Source organism: Cryptotermes secundus, unplaced genomic scaffold (genome assembly GCF_002891405.2).
Source record: "Cryptotermes secundus unplaced genomic scaffold, Csec_1.0 scaffold573, whole genome shotgun sequence".
NCBI lineage: Eukaryota > Metazoa > Arthropoda > Insecta > Blattodea > Kalotermitidae > Cryptotermes > Cryptotermes secundus.
In genome coordinates, this window is record NW_019738880.1 from 1,011,584 (window position 1) to 1,029,497 (window position 17,914).

At 40.9% G+C, this 17,914-nt stretch overlaps 1 protein-coding gene across 1 annotated transcript in view; it reads right to left on the bottom strand.

Moving 5' to 3' along the window:
* Nucleotides 1-730: 730 nt before the first annotated feature.
* The window catches only part of LOC111871212, a 151,092-nt gene continuing 133,908 nt past the window's right edge, over nt 731-17,914 (bottom strand). The window contains exons 8-9 of the mRNA XM_023864138.2: nt 4,033-4,092; nt 731-1,969 (exon numbers count right to left, since the gene is read on the bottom strand). Of these exons, the coding sequence (XP_023719906.1) occupies nt 1,883-1,969; nt 4,033-4,092 (147 nt within the window). The 3' untranslated portion in view covers nt 731-1,882. The remainder of the gene's footprint in view (nt 1,970-4,032; nt 4,093-17,914) is intronic.

Below are 17,914 nucleotides of genomic sequence, written 5' to 3' on the forward strand. Positions count from 1 at the left end.
AGCATAAATACAACACAACTATAGAAAGCAGAAATTGAGAAAGTTACAACCCCCCGGCCCCCAAGGGAATATAGGCCTATTCCGTTTGCTACAGAAGCGAGGATGTGTTATCCTTTGTTAGTGAGCGGACTTTCATGTTATGGTTAGAAAGTCAGAAGACATACATTTCAGGCATTCATACTCCCGTACGAATTTCATACATATACGAGGATTTTTTTCCCGTAATGTTGCCTACACAAAATTAAACTTATTTCTACAGACTTCTACTTCAGAGTGTCTGAGGATTTACATACACAGGGTTATTTATAAGTCCGTGAAACATTTTGAAAATTTACAATAAATGAACTACGCAACGGATACCAAATTTTATTACACTGAAATAGAGATAAACTCAGCAAGTTTTTTTTTACATAGTTCACAGATGCTCAATGTATCCACCTTTGCCGATACGGCAGACATCTATATGATAATCCATTTCATTCCACGCCCGTGTCATCATATCACGGTTGACCAGAGTCCAAGCAGCGGTGATACGGTTGCGAAGGTCCCTGAGATTAACATGCAATGGAGGCTTTTAGAAAAAACTTGGAGAGATTAATTCTCTATCGGAGTAAGAATTACCATGATCCGATGCATAGTTTATTTGTTGTGAATTTTTAATATATTTCACGGACTTACGAATAACCCTGCATGTGGCTTCATAATCAGTGTTTATATCTTTATTGCTGCATAATATATTTGTCGATATATTTCGGTCTCTTACAACATACATGATGAACACAGTACAAATGTCATGCTAAGTATAATATGAACATAAGACATATGTAGTTCCGTTGTTTTCATATTTACATTCTTACATAGAAATATGGTGTTGCACTCAGAGTATGCGAATTGTTGCAGATCGACACATCCTGTCATTAGACGCAAAGTGCAGCTCACATTCCCACAGTTCGTTTCTGCTGTGTATCTAGATCAGTCTGTGTTTCTATATTAAACTTGACCTGTCGAAACATGTGAGAATATGAGTGGAAATAGACCGTCCTTTTACATCACCCATTATTGGTATAGTTAACTAATTATGATGTCCATAACCCCAGTGCATTTTGCAGTCTGCAACTACCTGCTCACGTTGGTTCCACGCTCGAGGATTTTCTGTCCTGAAGATGAAGGCGACATATTCCTCCGAAACGTCGGCACACACAAGATCGACACGGCGCCACATCAAGTATTTCTCTGTTTCAGATATGTTCACATGACGTCTATACAACTGCACAGGTTTATTCACTCATACTGTTGGCATAAACTGACAATTTGAATTCTGTTAAGAAGGAAAAACACGATGTTTAAATATTACTAACATGACTAGAATTATCATGTATAAAATGTAACATCAAGAAGATATGATCTCATGAAGGACACAGTTCGGAGACCTGCTCTCGTGTCTCATAGCTCATCATGCGTCATGAGATTTGGGACATGATCCTCTGAGGTGAGTCACCATCCTCCAGAATTTCAAGCATGTGATACATAACAAAGCATAAGCTTACGCCATTTTATGTTCAGTTCACACAGAGTCAGTTAAGCTCTCGTGTCCATTAGGAAACAGGTAGGACGAATTTACCAATGAGAAGTTGTGAATCTCTTCACAGAAACCACCAAATTAAAAATAATTACTCACTTTGTTTCTTCACTGCATTGGCACTTTCTTGTATGAAAATAAATACGGAAGCACTCACGTACTTAGGAAACACTAAACTGAATCACCAAGAATGACATCTGAATCGCTCGTGCTGTCATATTGTAGCAATGCAGAATCCTCATCATCACCATTATCATCAGCGTCGTCAGAATCACTGATTTTTTTCCTTCCGCCATTTTGACATCAGAGTTCAATGGCTTCCGGTCCTTTCCACGAAATGCCGGCTCTCAGCAGGTTATAGAACCGCATAACTCCATAGAGGGCTCCCACCTGCAACATTTTACATGGAATTAAAGTAATTAAAATATTCATGAAATTAATTAGGCCTCATTATGATGATCACATTTTAAAAAGAGTTCCTGGTTATTTTACGACGTTATGTAGGGGCATGCAGTAGCGTTATGCTACAAGCTGGAAGGTAGCGGGTTCGATTCCCAATGAAGTTATTGGATTTTTCAATTAACCTCATTCTTCCAGTCACACTATGGCCCTGTGGTCGACTCAGCCTCTAACAGAAATGAGTATATATTATCTATATTATCTGTATGAATGTTTGAATAGCGTGTATATGATTCTTAATAGAGTGCATCTTGTTGTTTAGATAACTATAGATAATATTTATTTTATTCTTGTCAACACAACACTGTTTTCAACTAATGATGTTGCTGACTAAGACAATATGTTTCTTCAAGTCCTCTTTTTAGTCACAATTAATGTGACATATATTTGCTTGCAAAGACCCAAAAAAGAGGAAAAATCCGGCGAGCTTAAAGTGACATAAAAGAGGCACATAACCCGAAAAACAACAAAAGTAGGTCACATTTACTTACTTCCGTAATGAGGTATGAAAGATAATAAAATTGTTCAGGAACACCGACATAAAAATCGCGTTCAAAACCAACAATAAAACAGAATAACATGTTTGAAAAAAATTAAACCTACCAGAGAAACATGACCTTTACCAGAACAGTGGTGTCTATCCAATCCAACGTAAACCTTGCCCCAAAGTGTAAGCAAGACAAACAGGAAGATCCTTCAATGTCAGACACACAGAACACATAAAAGCTCTCGGCCCTAACACAAACAACTAAATGTACACCCACCACACACTTCAACACGGACATACGACATACGGGACTATAAAAGAAACCTTTCCCATCGTAAGAACTGCTAAAAGGGGCCGTGTGTGAGCACCTTAGAAAGACACTACATATATTGAGCTGATCAAGTGCGAATACAAATTAACGACAACTACTCAGACACGAGCAACCCAAATTTCGAAACTCTATACAAACAGAAACGTAGTCCTTGCCCAGTTAACAGATTCCCGCCACCCTCCACCCTCACACCTTGAACCACCTTGAGCGTCCATAACACAGCAGTACGGATAGTCAGTTCCAAGTACATGTAGGTGCTACACGGGCTGGCGTCAGAAGGCGAGGGGTGCACAAGTATAGACACAAGGCAAGAAAAATACTTCTATAAATATAGGAACTCTTCCCACTCGTCACAGAAAATACTGAGAAAAGCCGGCAAACCAGAAAATCTTCCCTCCTCCCCCCACGGGGATGTCACCAAGAACTCAGGGCCAAGTCGCCCCCAAGGAAGAGCTTTGGAAAAAAAGGATACTTCTAAAATGGACAGAGAGTCTGTCTTTACCGTCACATAAAACACTCAAAATAATTTTAACCAACAGACGTAAGAAGCCGGCCTATTAAATCACATAATATAGCATATAGTACACACAGCACCGGCTTACATGTAAATTCACTCTAAGTGTAAGTGGTTCACTAATTTTAACTAAATCACATATTCCGAAAGATGTCTTAGACTTTCAGAGGACCCCATTTCCTGACAATTGTGTTGTGCTGACAAATATAAAATAAATATTAGCTATTGTGTGTGAATTATATATGCATGTACATTGTGTGTGTGTGTGTGTGTATGTATGAATGCAGGTATTTATATATGTATGCACGCATACAGTACATATGTAAGAAGTCGTGTGCTTTTGTACATATGTAAACTTATTGTGTGTTTTAATATAATGCAAACATGCATGGGCGTCTGTATGTATGTGTATACGTACAGTATATATGTACGCGTGAGTATATAAATATATGTGCAGTATATGTATATGCTGACCCCATGTATGTGTATTTATGTATCTATTTTATTGGTATGTGTGTGTCTGAAAATCTAAACGCACAGTATACACGTAATTGTACATGGTATGGACTCGTATGTATGTGTGTTCGTATCCCAAATATGTTTATGCATTTATACTTGTGTATTCATACGCGCATATAAGCAGTGCAAAATTCTTTACTTACGTTTAGAATTGCTCTCGATATGAAAAACGCCACTTCAGCTTTGCAGAGAACGTCGAATTGCTGAAATGACAGAAGAAAGAATTTATTTTGCCACACATAAATATGGAAAACAACTGTGACTATAAGTTTTCTTCGTTAAACACTAAATTCGGTTTATTTTTATGACAAAACTTTTTATAGTTAAATTCATAATATCAGGGGTATAACTAATTAGCCAATAATGTTCTATTCGTAATGATTCATCATATCATTCTAAACATGCCGTTTATTGCGTGGAGTTATCATGGTATTCTGTATTGTGTAAATTATGTAAATAATATTTAGAAGTTTTATTTTCTACATCACATTTCATCAAAAACCAACCGGTTAATTTTGTCTGTGGAAGCTCGACGATTTTCTGGATTTTGTTAGATTTAAACCGCTTAAATACTGAAGAAGAGTGAGAGAAAAGAAAAGGTGTAGGGGGACTGAGTGAGGGACATTAAATTTGGAAGGGGGGTGTTTTCCGGCTTTTGAAGGTTCCCAGGCAGTACCCGCTCGTCTTTCTAGTAAAGTTAAGTTTGAGGGTGGTTAAGGCTCTAGGAAGCGGAAACGGTAAAAGTTTATATCTTGAATATTTAATAAATGCTGTACAAAAATTCAGTTCGTACCTCACAGGTAACACATCACGTTTCTGCTACAAATGCTGTAAGGGAAACAATCGCTGTTTATTGTGAGAACCATATGAAAGCTTTGCGGAAGGCGAAGTTTTGTATGTTAAAACAGGCGGTTTAAAGTGACAGCTGGTTTATAAGTGGTTAAGCCAGGTGGTACATACGGCATCTGCTCGGAGGGACTGAGAAAGAACACGAAAACTCTCAGTAATTGTATTCAATTCTCTGGCCGTTATTCAAACTGAATGTCTAGGGAGTTACCACTAGACGTACCTGCTCGGTAACAGAGAAGATTTCAAAGATATGCTTCAGGTGTCACTCAGATCTGTTCTCCATGTCACGACTTCTACCATACCTCACACACCAACCCTAAAATAATATGTAACTGAGATGCTGAGTTTGTGTTATTTACGTAGAGACCTTGCGACGAGCTGATAACCCGTCCAAGGAGTCCTACTGTCTTGCAAAAATGGTCAATGAAACTGAGAAATCAGCTCTATGCTCCAAAGTGGGGGCGAAGAGGAAGAAAAAGGAATGAGATGTGGATTAAAGCTCTGATGCACTGTTCCCAATCCTCAAGACACTAGACAGCCAATGGACGAGCATGTTCGCATGTGCTTGTGTCTGTGCACTCAATAGCTATATTAATCACTCGTGCTTTTTGCTTTACTCCTCACACTGAGACATCAGTTTTTTGCTTCACTCTCCAGTGCATTGCCTTCGGACACGACCCGACCACGGGAAAGGCTGACAAGTGGCATGATTGTCCCGTAGAGTCTGACATTTATATTTCAGTTTCTCTTCTTGACGCCTCCATACAATCGTGATAGTACAGTGACCGAATTGACTGGGCGACAAGGATTAATGGGCATGGGAGGGCTGTTTCTCTTCATTGTCGTGTCCACCTAGCTGCCTATCCTGTAGGAGACGGGGTCTCTTTCTCTGGGGATGCTGCGACTAGAAGTTAGGTCCATTTTCTTCACTGCCGAGCTCCCTAGGCTCAAAGGCATCATCTTGTGCCGTTCCGAGCGCTTTGGTAGCGAATTGTAGCCCATTCGTGACTTTCCTCAGTAACTCCATCAACATGCTGGTAAATATGTTTAAATTTATATTTTTATTGCTAGTGGGGTGGGACCAAGTCCCTTGTACTGCGGCCACTTCTGGCCTATTGTACCAGCCCCAGATAATAGGTGAGTGTGATTGTGGAGCAATTGGTGGAATGAAGATTGGCAAGGAAACCGAAGTACTCGGAGAAAACCTACCTCAGCGCCACTTTTTCCACCACAAATCCCACTTGACCAGACCCGGGATCGAACCCGGGCCGCTGCGGTTGGAAGCCAACGACTAACCGCTTGAGCTATGGCGCGGCTCAGTATTTTTAAATAGGTCAGTTACGCATGGACGCGATCCTGGTCCGTCTCCTTTCAAATAATTATCTATTCATTGTTCGTGAACATATTTCCATATCACTGGATGCTGATACATGATCGTAAACATCAACCAGTTCAGGGTAACAGAAGAATGTATATTCAAGTTGATTTGTGTGCCGCTGTAAATTATTCTGATTTAATATAATTTAATAAACATCAAGTTAAAGTAATTTTGTTCAATAATCCGACTTGTTTCGACTCTTAAACAGCCATTAACAAGTATATTTATCACAGTCACTCAAGGCGGCTGCAGGATTGTTGTTTCATTCTACAACACAAATAATAAAATCGAGTGTAGTACAGTGTATGTTGATAGTAAGAGTTGCAGGCGCATTAAAATTCTTATATTGATTTTGTGGAATTTGTAAGTCATAGCAATATCTCAATTATTGTACATGTTACGGTAAAACTAAATATTGACAATTATTAACAATAACCAGTAATTGCGTAGAATTAACAAAAACAGTGGTAAATGTCATATATCTCGTGACAATAATCAATTTTACCGTTAATTATGAACGCTTACAAATTATTATTGATAATTACGAAAGTCTATTGTTAACTGTAATAAACAATATTTTGTCATGCACTTTTTAAATATTTTCTTAAAACTTGATCGCTTCTGAAAGACCGATCAGAGCAGGCATAGAGCAAGGCTTTTAATCTATGTGTTCCGAATAACAGCATGGATTGATACCCAAGAGAGCAATATATGTAGGTTTTTATTACAATTAAAAATGGCTTCGAATCCCAGTTGAGGCATGGATGTCTGTTGGCGTTTCTTCCGTGTTTGTGTTGTCCCGTGTTTAGGTAGCGGCCAAGGAGTTCTACCGTCTCTTTCTAATACCCATAGTTCCAGATTCAGCCAGATGGGAAACAGGCCAGGGGGCCTAATGCGGAAGGCGCAAGAAGAAGGAGGAGGAGGAGAAGAAGAAGAAGAAAGCAAAACAGGCGAAGTTCCCTCTTTGCTTATTTATCACCACGCCATGAAAACGTTTGGGAGAGCTAAACTATAGCTTCAGCCATTCATAAATTAGAAGCTTAGAACTTAAGGCGCGTCCACATTACTCGTACTCGCCGGGAGACTCGTCTGGCTTTTACTTGTGCTCGTAAATCTTCGTCCACACTACTTCAGTTGCTCGCCAGGCTTCGGCGAGTGAGGATCCGTATATTTACTCGTAGTGTGTATAGGTTGTAGTCGTATTTTAATTTATTGGCTATAGTTTTTAAATTAAAAATTTGCTTGTCTCGTGACTTGTCATATCGTCCACATTACGCGCGAGTATAACGAGTCACACGAGCACGAGTAATGTGGGCGCGCCTAAGAACTAGTTTGCCCTGTACTATGCATAAATAAATATGTAAACTTTCTTTAACATTCACGATTCTCTTCTATCCTGAATTATCAGCTTTCACCAGTCTTTGTTCCATTAAACCATACGAGAATCAATTCGAGCACCCTGTGGCAAGTACGGTTAGGTGTTGCTGGATATTGCACAGAGGCTAAATTAGTTGCTAAGCTGTGCTACCTTACGTCACTGATGAACCAGAAGTGCAAGTGCAACAAAATTCAAAATGAGTGACACTCACTTATAACCCAACAAGGTGAAGAGTGGATGGAATACCAAAGAGACACCGGAAAGAGAATTACGGGGCCAGAACAGACATTAAGTGGATCTTGTGCTTAAAGACAAGAAGAACAGGGTAATGAATCAACTGAGTTCATTATCCCTCGGGACTCTTGACATATTCAAACGAATTCAGAGTTTAACAACAGAACTCTAACGTGAATGTTTTTCAAGCATTTCTCGTTCTTAAGGAAAGTCTATACTTTGATCTTTCGTTTAAATAATTCCATCATGGCTAGGCAAATGGAAAATTAAAATAAACGAGACTAAATCTGTCCAAGTGAACTTCACGCTAAGGCGAGAGCATTTTCTACAAGTAAGACTTTATAATAACATTATCCCATAGTCTCCAAGCGTTAAATATCTCGGAATCCATATGGATAATAGACTCACTTGGAAAGACCACGTAATCAAAAAACGCAAAGAGATTGACCTAAGAACCAAGGAGCTAAACTGGTTAATTGGAAGAAGATCCAACCTAGTCATAGAAAACAAAGCCCTGATTTATAAGACAATAATCAAATCAATCTGGTCTTACGGAATTGAACTCTGGGGTTGTGCCAGCAAATCAAATATATCAATAATCCAGAGAAGCCAATCAAAAATACTTCGAATTATAACAAATGCACCCTGGTATGTAAGCAACCAAACGTTACATACAGTATTATATTTAAGCATTCTGTTGCACTCCATACGATAAATGATATAATGATACAAACTCCGTCTCAAGTGCAAAAAAAAAATATTGTTTGCACTTGAGACGGAGTTTGTATCATTATATCATTTATCGTATGGAGTGCAACAGAATGCTTAAATATAATACTGTATGTAACGNAAAAAAGAACCTCACACCACAACAAACTGGCAAATCGCCCAAACGACATCCTACAGCCACGCGTCGAACCGCAGCACAATCGAAGACTCCGAGACACTGGCCAGCTGACCTAAAAGAAAACTAATGAGGAACCTTCCACTGGGGAAGGGACTCACCACGTCATTAAAGAGCATCACAGCTCTTACGCCAGCAAACTAGCTTATAGAATTGTAGATTCTGATTGCTTAATAAATAAATAAAAATAAAAATAATTTCATTGTGAGCTTTTAACAATTGCAGTCTGACGAAAACTTAAAAAATGACTTAGCAAAACCAAGGACTTAAGAGCGGGAACTCGGAGTGTACTGTCCCTGTATAGGAGTGAAGTGGGGCACTCGCAGAGGATACTCGAGGAGTAGACAGACCCACTCTCAGGTGACTGGACTCAGCTGAAAAACACTTTAAGACAATCGGCCTTAGAAACTTGGAGACGAAAGCTTCAGGATCGGAACCAATGGTGAGCAATCGTAAAAGAGGCGAAGGTGTATCACGGTGCCATGGCAAAAGCTGCATTTAGCAAGAAGAAGAATCTTTTTATCAGCAAATTGGACTTAAATTTGAGGAAGAAACTAGTGAAATGCTATGTTTGGAGCATTGCTTTGTATGGGGCTGAAACATGACACTTAGGGCAGAAGATCAGAAACATCTGGAAAGCTTCGAAATGTGGTGTTGGAGAAGGATGGAGAAGATCAGTTGGACCGATTATGTGAGAAATGAAGAAGTGTTAATTAGAGTCAGTGAGCAGAGGAATATCCTACACGAAATAAGAAAACGGAAGGCTAATTTGATTGGTCATATCTTACGCGGTAACTGCCTTCTAAAAGAAGTCATTGAAGGAAAGATAGAGGAGCGGATAGAAGTGACCAGAAGACGAGGAAGAAGACGTTAGAAGATGCTGGATGACCTTGGAGACAGAAAAGGATATTTTCATTTGAAAGAGAAAGCTCTAAATCGCATCAATGGAGGAACTGTTTTGGAAGAGACTGTGGACCTGTCGTCTTGACAGATTACAGATGAATGTATCACGGACTCTAGCGCCCGGAGAAGAAAAAGAAGACGAAAAAGTATGATTGGCTCATACGATCGAGTACAGCCCATTAACTCAGGAAATAATTAAGTTTTAATGTTGAATTATAGTTGTACATTATCTTCAAGGAATACAAACATGGAAGTTTTATGCTGCTGGGCACTTATACAGCTGGAAAGCAGACATTTTGAGTCCTATCCGGAAGAGGATTGTAATGGAGTTTCCTTCCTCATGGTGCCACGAACTTGCTGTCAGACTCTCGCTCACTAAAACCGGCGACACGACGTTAAAGCAACGTTGGCGCTAGAAGAACGAGGAGTTAACCCCAGTTTGCCACTTACTCGCTGATTGCAGACGAACACAAGCAGAACATAAGTAAGTTTGGTGAGTTAGAAAAACCTTCCAAAGAGTTGTTTGAAGTGGTTCAACAGGAAGTTCACCTTAGCAACGTGCCCCTCCTTCTTTGCAACAAAATATAACCTGGAACCGTGAGTAATTCAGCTGCTGTATGGTCGGATTTGTTACCAACTCACATCATATTGCGGTTTGATGTATGTATTAATGAAATGCTACTGTTATTACAATTAAGGATGTTTCTAGTGAAATGTGGAATCTAATTTTCCATACTGCACACTCAAATGCACTATAATTTCGTTTTATTACAATGTGCGAATTAATGGCTTTCATTTATTTGTGTTTGCTATATCTAATGGTTTGTTATTTCCAGCGGCAATGTAAATGTGAAGAGAAAATTTAATTTTGTTTTTATTGTTGTTAAAGCGCCATTTGTTTGAACACTCACTGATGAATATTTACAGAAGTTTTGTCGTATTATAAATCAGATATAAAGGACTGCCATAAATTGTTAGAAACAAATGAATATTATAGCTTCAAACTTTGAAATAATTTCTATATTATTATGAAATATGAATAAATTCCAAAACGAATAAAGTCTGCACATATGAAATTTCTTGTTACTCCACGAGCTATTCTAGCCGACTCAGTTTTCTTACATTTGCCAGCTTTCAATGAAGAAGCTCCGATGTAACTTACACAATCAGAGCACTTCGTTAAACTGATCTGTACACATAAGAGAGGTTTCGAACACCATGGCACAGTAGTTAGGATCATAATACTCATTCAGCGTGTCCTGTGATCGAATTTTTACTTCAAGGTTGGCTCCCCTGACTGGGGATTCCGTTATTTTTTCCAGCCTCTAGAGCAAAGTGTTGTTTAAGTTGTCATTATGGTGAATTCTCCTCAGTGACAAGGAGACCTGAATGTTCCATTCAAACCCAGTTCATTCTGAGGAATTAAAAGACTGAATAAACAATGTACGTATCTTTAAAATACATAGTGGTTCTAAATTATTATTTGGGGTTTTGTGGCCTATAAACGGAACCCCGACAACAATTTAGAATCACTCTGTGTGTACTTCTCACAAACTAAAGTTTCGTTCGATAAATCAGAGATGTAAAATTGACCGAAGGACTATAAGACGCAAGGGAGGAAAAGGAAAGGCACACCGGTAAAGAATATTCGTCTAGAAGCATAGAGGAAAGAAACAATTTGATTGACCTAAAAATAAATTAAAGCTGTTACTGTAACAGGCCATGGAGGCCCATTGGGTTGTGAGATGTTGAGGCTCCCACATTTTCTCTAGACAATCGGCTTAGAGATGGCGGTGGGGTTGTCAGTCTTACTCACCGGCCGCCTCTTACCTCAGGAAGATTCCTGGTGCTCATTTCTGTTAGAGGCTGAGTGGAACCCAGGGCCATAGTGCGGCTTGAAGGATTAGGTAAATTGAAAACAAATCCACCTCATCGGTACCAGAACCCGCGACCTTCCTGCTTGTAGCATAAGGGCTACCGAATGCTCCATTTGATTGACCTAGAAGATTTTCAACTGGATCTTAGAGAAAAAAGGTTTAAGTTTGTGAAGTGGATGAATGAACTCGAGATAGGATAAAACTCTGGGTTTTGTAAACACTGTATGACTGATTCCTTGACGCACGTGGAATTTATTGACAGATAAATAATTATTAGCTTCTCAAGGAAGAGTCTCTATATTGATACTGGGCTTGCTTCATGCAGCCTCTTAGCCTATGGACATTATAAGTTCCTTCCCCTGCAGTAAAGCTGAGCTCTATAAAGCCTTCAGTGTGTTATGTCGCTTGCTTATGGATTACTGGACTGATGTGTCGAGGCGAGCCGTAAGCTGCGGCCGCTCTCGGAAATTTCCTTGGAGAGTCACTGTGTGTCAGTCTTGTAGCCGGTGAGAATGTGGGTCATCCAGCGTTACAGTAATGAACAGGCCACAAAGGGCGCGGCTGGCTCTACCCCTTACTCAGGGCGGCTCAGAAAATACGTACATAATTAATGGAACAGGCAGTTCTCATTTTCTTCATTTTCACGGGCTCTCCGAATGTACACAATCCTCCCCTTCCACCGCACACGACACCTATCCACATTCTGTGTATATATATGTGTGTGTGTGTGTGTGTGTGTGTACATCGCTTCCTACGTTCCTTGCCTCTGTGAAACCCACGGGTTCATTACCGTGCTCGCAGACCGTACCGTCAGCCCTTGCAAATGAATCCAGCCCCTAGGTTTACACTATCTTCTGTACTTACTTACATATTTATGGAGCTGAGCCCTTCTTGAGGAGAAGCCAAAACTGCAGCTACTCAAGAATTTCCCAGCATTTTATGGAACCCGAAGGTTCATTACCGTGTTCACAAGAACCCTACACTTGACCCTATCCTGAGCAAAATCAATCCAATCCATACTATCCCATCCTATCTCTCTAAGATCCATTTTAATATTGTCCACCCACCTACGCCTTGGTCTTCCCAGTGGTCTCTTTCCTTCTGGTTTTCCCACCAGTATCCTATATGCATTGCTCTTCTCCCCCATTCATGCTACATGCCCTGCCCACCTCATCCTCCTTGACTTGATGTTCTGTACTTTCGTTTTACCTACGCCTAAGTCTCTTCCCTCGCCGGTCACGGTAGCCGAGCGGTCTAAGGCATGCACTGTCTTCGCTCGCTCGGAAGCCGGGATCGTAGGTTCGAATCCCACTCAGGGCATGGATATTTGTGTGCGTTTTTCTGTGTTTGTCTACAGGTAGAGGCCTTGCGACGAGCTGATCACTCGCCCAAGGAGTCCTACCGATTGTGTAAGATCTAGATAAACCGAAGTGAACGGAGAAGTTCATGGAGGTAGGCCTAGGCCCACTGGGTCTGTAGTGCCAAGGAAAAAAAAGTCTCTTCCTTCAGGTTAATCTACTAACATTTCGTACACACTTCGCATCTCTGCACGTACCGTGATTATCACCACATTCTTCTCAGTTTCATATCACCAATGAAACATGAGGTGAAGAACACGGCGTCTGCAAGAGTAAGGTATATTTGAAGAGGGTGGGGGAGGGAAATTTCAAATTTTCCATTCCGCCATATTGACTTCGACTATTTTCATGTATCATATCTACACCATTCTGTAACCATCTGTTTCTTCATTGGCCCCTTTGCATGCTGAGTGCCCAGCACATCATCCCCATATTCATAATCTCATCGTCACAGTGGTTTAGTCATGCTCATTTGTGCCTAGCAAAGCAGGTCTCATTATGTTCCTCTCCTATGGCTACTTACGTATTTCTCTTTTGGGTCCCTTACAGTCACGAACTCCTGTCTTACCAGGAGGGGTCTGTGCTATCTCCATAGTGCTTTCCTGCGGTTTCGGCGGGGCTTCCAATTTGAGTTCTATACTAGGAGTAGTAAAGAATGTTGAACATTAGTTTTACCAAGGAAGGCGTAAAGAGTCGTGGGGCCTCAGGCGCTTATGAAATCCCGTCCCTGCACAAGCGCACTAAACCCTTGTTTCGTCAGTCAACTTATTATCATACAAGTGCTTATTTATCAGGCCACAGCGATTGAACGAATGAACTTCCGCATAGCAGAGAACATTTCTGTTCTCAAATCACTCAAGAAATCTCAATATCTTCAATTTCCGTCTGATCTAAGTCATTTTGTAACCTCTATACCAGTATTTGTCAGTTTGAGCGATTTGGTACAGAATATTTCCGGACATATCAAGCAATGACTTATCAAATCTGACCCGTTGTATTCCTCACGTTGTCGGTGATAAGTGAATATATGCCACTTTTGCTTCCGGTCACAATTGGTTTTCCATCCGTCACTAATCTCTCAGGTTATCTGCTGGGAGACAGCGTCTGCGCAGATGCGCCTTCGTTTCGTCACATAAATCTGCTCCCGTAGCGTGCGCCTGCGTCAGCTAATTCCTCAGTTGTTTTGAAAACCATGTAAATTCCATGAAAGAAAGCAGGAAGTTGCGTAGTGTCGCTCAAGTCACTGCTTTCTCTCATTCCTGCAGAAGTCACCGAATATTTGCAGCTTTCATTTTTAACCTTACATAATTTGTTGTTTTATGGCCTAGAAAACTGAGATTAACGGCCATGGGGATCCGTTGCGCTAACCACGCGACATCCTCTATCCGCTAAAGTTGGCACTAACTTCGCCGACAAGCAGCGGTCGCTCTGTCGGTATAGTTCGCTTGCGGGCTAAAGGCCACGGAGTTTTAATTTGTTTGCGTCTCCCTCGATTATTCTTCAAAATTTAAAACCTGATAAACTAATTACATAAATTATGCGTATCTTTTTATCAGGGGAACACAGCAACTGAAACTGCTTCCAAGGATTCTTTTATGATTTCCGGTTCAGAAACCGCTTAGCCTCTGTAGATGGAGACAGAGAGAGTCTCTGAAACGTTAGGCACCAACTACACATTAACATGACTCATCGTCCGAGAAGATTTTGTTGAAGAAAGGAAAGAGTTTTGGCAGCCGACAGAAAGTTGAGGCACAGGAAATCATGACGAACTGTTGACACAAGCGCCACAAATGGGCATTGGCAGCCAATATCATGTAATCTCGAAATGTACAATGGAACAATATATAATGTGACACCTGTCAATAGAATATGTACTCCGATACATAGGCCAGTACTCTTGGGTTTTAACGTATTTAATTTCACCACAGCATATATAACTCCGTGGCCTGTAGTCCACAAGCGAACTATACCGACAGAGCGACCGCCGCTTGTCGCCGAAGCTAGTGCCAACTTTTGCGGATAGAGGATTTCACGTGGTCAACGTAACGGATCCCCCACGCCGTTAATCTCGGTTTTCTAGACCGAAGCCGTTATTTCCTTGAAATAGCTCCTCAGTTATCCTCACGAGGCTGAGAGAACGCCGTTCTAGCCCCACTTCTCAGAAAATCTGGTAGCGCCGGGAATCGAAACCGGGACCTCTGGACCTGTAGCCAGGAACTCTGCTCACTAGACCACAGAGGCGGTCACGGCGTATATAGCGGTATAGAAATATTATTTTAAACTCAGTCTCTTGTTTATCACGCGCTTACCGCATAGATAAATATGTCGGTCCGCTTAGTTGCTACTCACCGTTTCGCAGTTTAAATGGAATGGAAATAAACTTGTAGTTTTGGCCACGTTCTAAGTCGAACATGTTCCTCTGTAAGTATGGATAGGCAACTTTTGTTGGCCACCCTTTTCACTCACATCCCGTTCTCTGGCCATCCCAATAAGTGACGCAAGTCATGAAGTGCCCCAGACAGCGTTAACAGACTCGGCTGGTGGGTGACTATGAAGGAATGGAGGGATACATAACTGACAGGGGGAGGAGAAGGAACACCTTCCCCCACTTACTTTTCGTCCGCAACAAATCCCAGTGCAGTACTCTGGAAGGTGACATGGGCGCACGCTGTGAGAACGCGGCGACTAAACACCCGACTTCTGCCACAGCCCAATAAATATCTTTTAGCTGATTTGAACTGTGTTGAAACAGAGAACTGGGATCAGTTTTATTACCTATAAGAGCGTTCTACTTCGAACCAGCGAAATCATCTCTGAGTATAAATCCCTGAGGGGAACCCCCTTAATCATTGCCACGTCTTATTAAGTAGAGTGCAGAAGATGCAGGTAGTCAGTGCAAACTTCCTGGCTTATAAATTGTTCGCTGGGTGGAGCAAGGCTTCTCAGGAAGGCTCCATGTTTACCACCAAGTCTCAAGTATCCGGTTTATTCAGTTCATTATAGAAAGAGTCTGCGGCAGGAGGGAGTTAGTGCAAGACAGGATTACCGGTGGCTGTGACGAGAAAGCGGCTAGCACTGAGCTAGTCCATTTCGAGGAAGACGCGTGTCTCGTGTGTCCTGATGCAACAGGGCGGAAGATAAACAACTGACTATATCGAGCAAAGCTGTTCTGGAGAAGCTACCAGTAGATCAGATGAACAAAAAATTCCCCACTTTTCAAGGACCTCGAAGGTTTACTTTTATGTTCACAAAAGGACGCACTGGGACCATTCGTTGAGACAGGCTAGTACAGCCCACGTGCTCTCTCACTAAAGATTCATTTTAATATCATCCCTCTATGCCTGCGTCTTCCATCTGGCGAGGATTTCAAGTTTGCCGACAACAATTTCATGTGAATTTCACATCTCTCTCATACGTACTTACTTACTCACGGAGCTGAGCCCTTCTTGAGGAGAAGCCAAATCTGTAGCTACTCAAGAATTTCCCAGCATTTTATGGAACCCGAAGTTTCATTACCGTGTTCAAAAGAGCCCTCCACTGGTCCCTATCCTGCGCCAGATCAATCAAATTTATACCATTCCATCCTATCACTCTAAGATCTATTTTAATATTGTCGACCCACCTACTCCTTGGTCTTCCCAGTGGTCTCTTTCCTTCTGGCTTTCCCACCAATATCCTACATGCATTCCTCGTCTCCCCCATTCGTGCTACATGTCCTGCCCACCTCATCCTCCTTGACCTGATCATTCTAATTATACTTTCATGCGTACTATATGACGTAACTAACTACCTAACTACACAACCAACTAACCAGATGAGCACTAATATACAGTACGTACGAGCGTGCCTTGGTCTTGCCACCCTAAGGAATGAATATAGATTGAGGGTGCCTGATAAGAAAGCCCTAAGGAAATTATTTCATCTTAAGGAATGTGAAGCAAAGAAATATTTAGAGAAAGTTACACCGCAAGAGCTTTAGAATTTTCACTTTTAATTTAGTATTATTAATAAGAAAATGTATCCCTAGGCTTAATTAGTTACCATGACATGAAGATTAGGTCACAGGCTGGACGACCGACAAGATTGGATTAGATTCCCGGTAAGGGAAAGATAATTTCTCTTCTCCAGCACGTCCAGATCGGCCCTGGGACCCATCCAGTCTCATATATAATGAAAACAAGGAGACTTTTTCTCCAGAGGAAAAGCGGCAGGGACGTGAACCTGACAATTCGTCTTCATCAAGTGCAGAGTTTAAGAACGGTGTAGCTGTACCTGCTCTCGCCCTAAAGTTTCATAAAATATTAGTAGGGATTATATTCTAGAAAAGCCATGGGAGATTAACATTCCTGGCCCTGTTACCCGAGAGACTCTCTATCCGGGACCGAGCACATACTACGTAAACGAGAACCCTCTTCTTAGCATTTAAGTGGCTACCATGACATTAACAAGGAAATGGATGGACACGAAAATAGCCGCAATATGTAAGATAGGAGGAAAGTCACACACTAAAATCATCCTACAATATCAGGATTCACGAAAATAATAATCATAACAACGACGAGGTGCCTTAATGAATACAATTTGACCCAGCGCACAGCGCAGCAGGCTCCTTTAAAAGATAGTTGCCTGAAGATGGCCCTATGCGGCTGAAACATGTAGCACAAACACAAAATTTACATATATTTTAATAATTTTAATGATATTTTAAACATTTAACGAACTTTTTTTAAATACATATGAATTCATGTTGTTAAATTTATATTGAAGCATTACAGACGGAAAACAAGAATATAAGTAATTTCTCTATTATGCGATTGGGTTCGAACTCTACTGATACTAACACAGAAGTCGCAAACAATAGACTGAGAGGCTTTGGTGCCAGTTTCCATGCCATCAGCCCAAGGCAGACGTGCAACAATAAGGTATTTCATTCCCGTGAAATAAGCTCTTGTTTCCAGATTTGTACAAAGAAGATTGCCTCTAATCTCCAATCTTTCAATTGACTATGGATCAAAAACCGATCTGTACATTAATTCCGCAAACTACAACTTGGCTATTGTTCAAAATGCTCTATTTAAGCATCCTGCCGGACCAGTTTAATCTCTTGAAGTATGTATATACGGACAAAATACAAATATCAATGG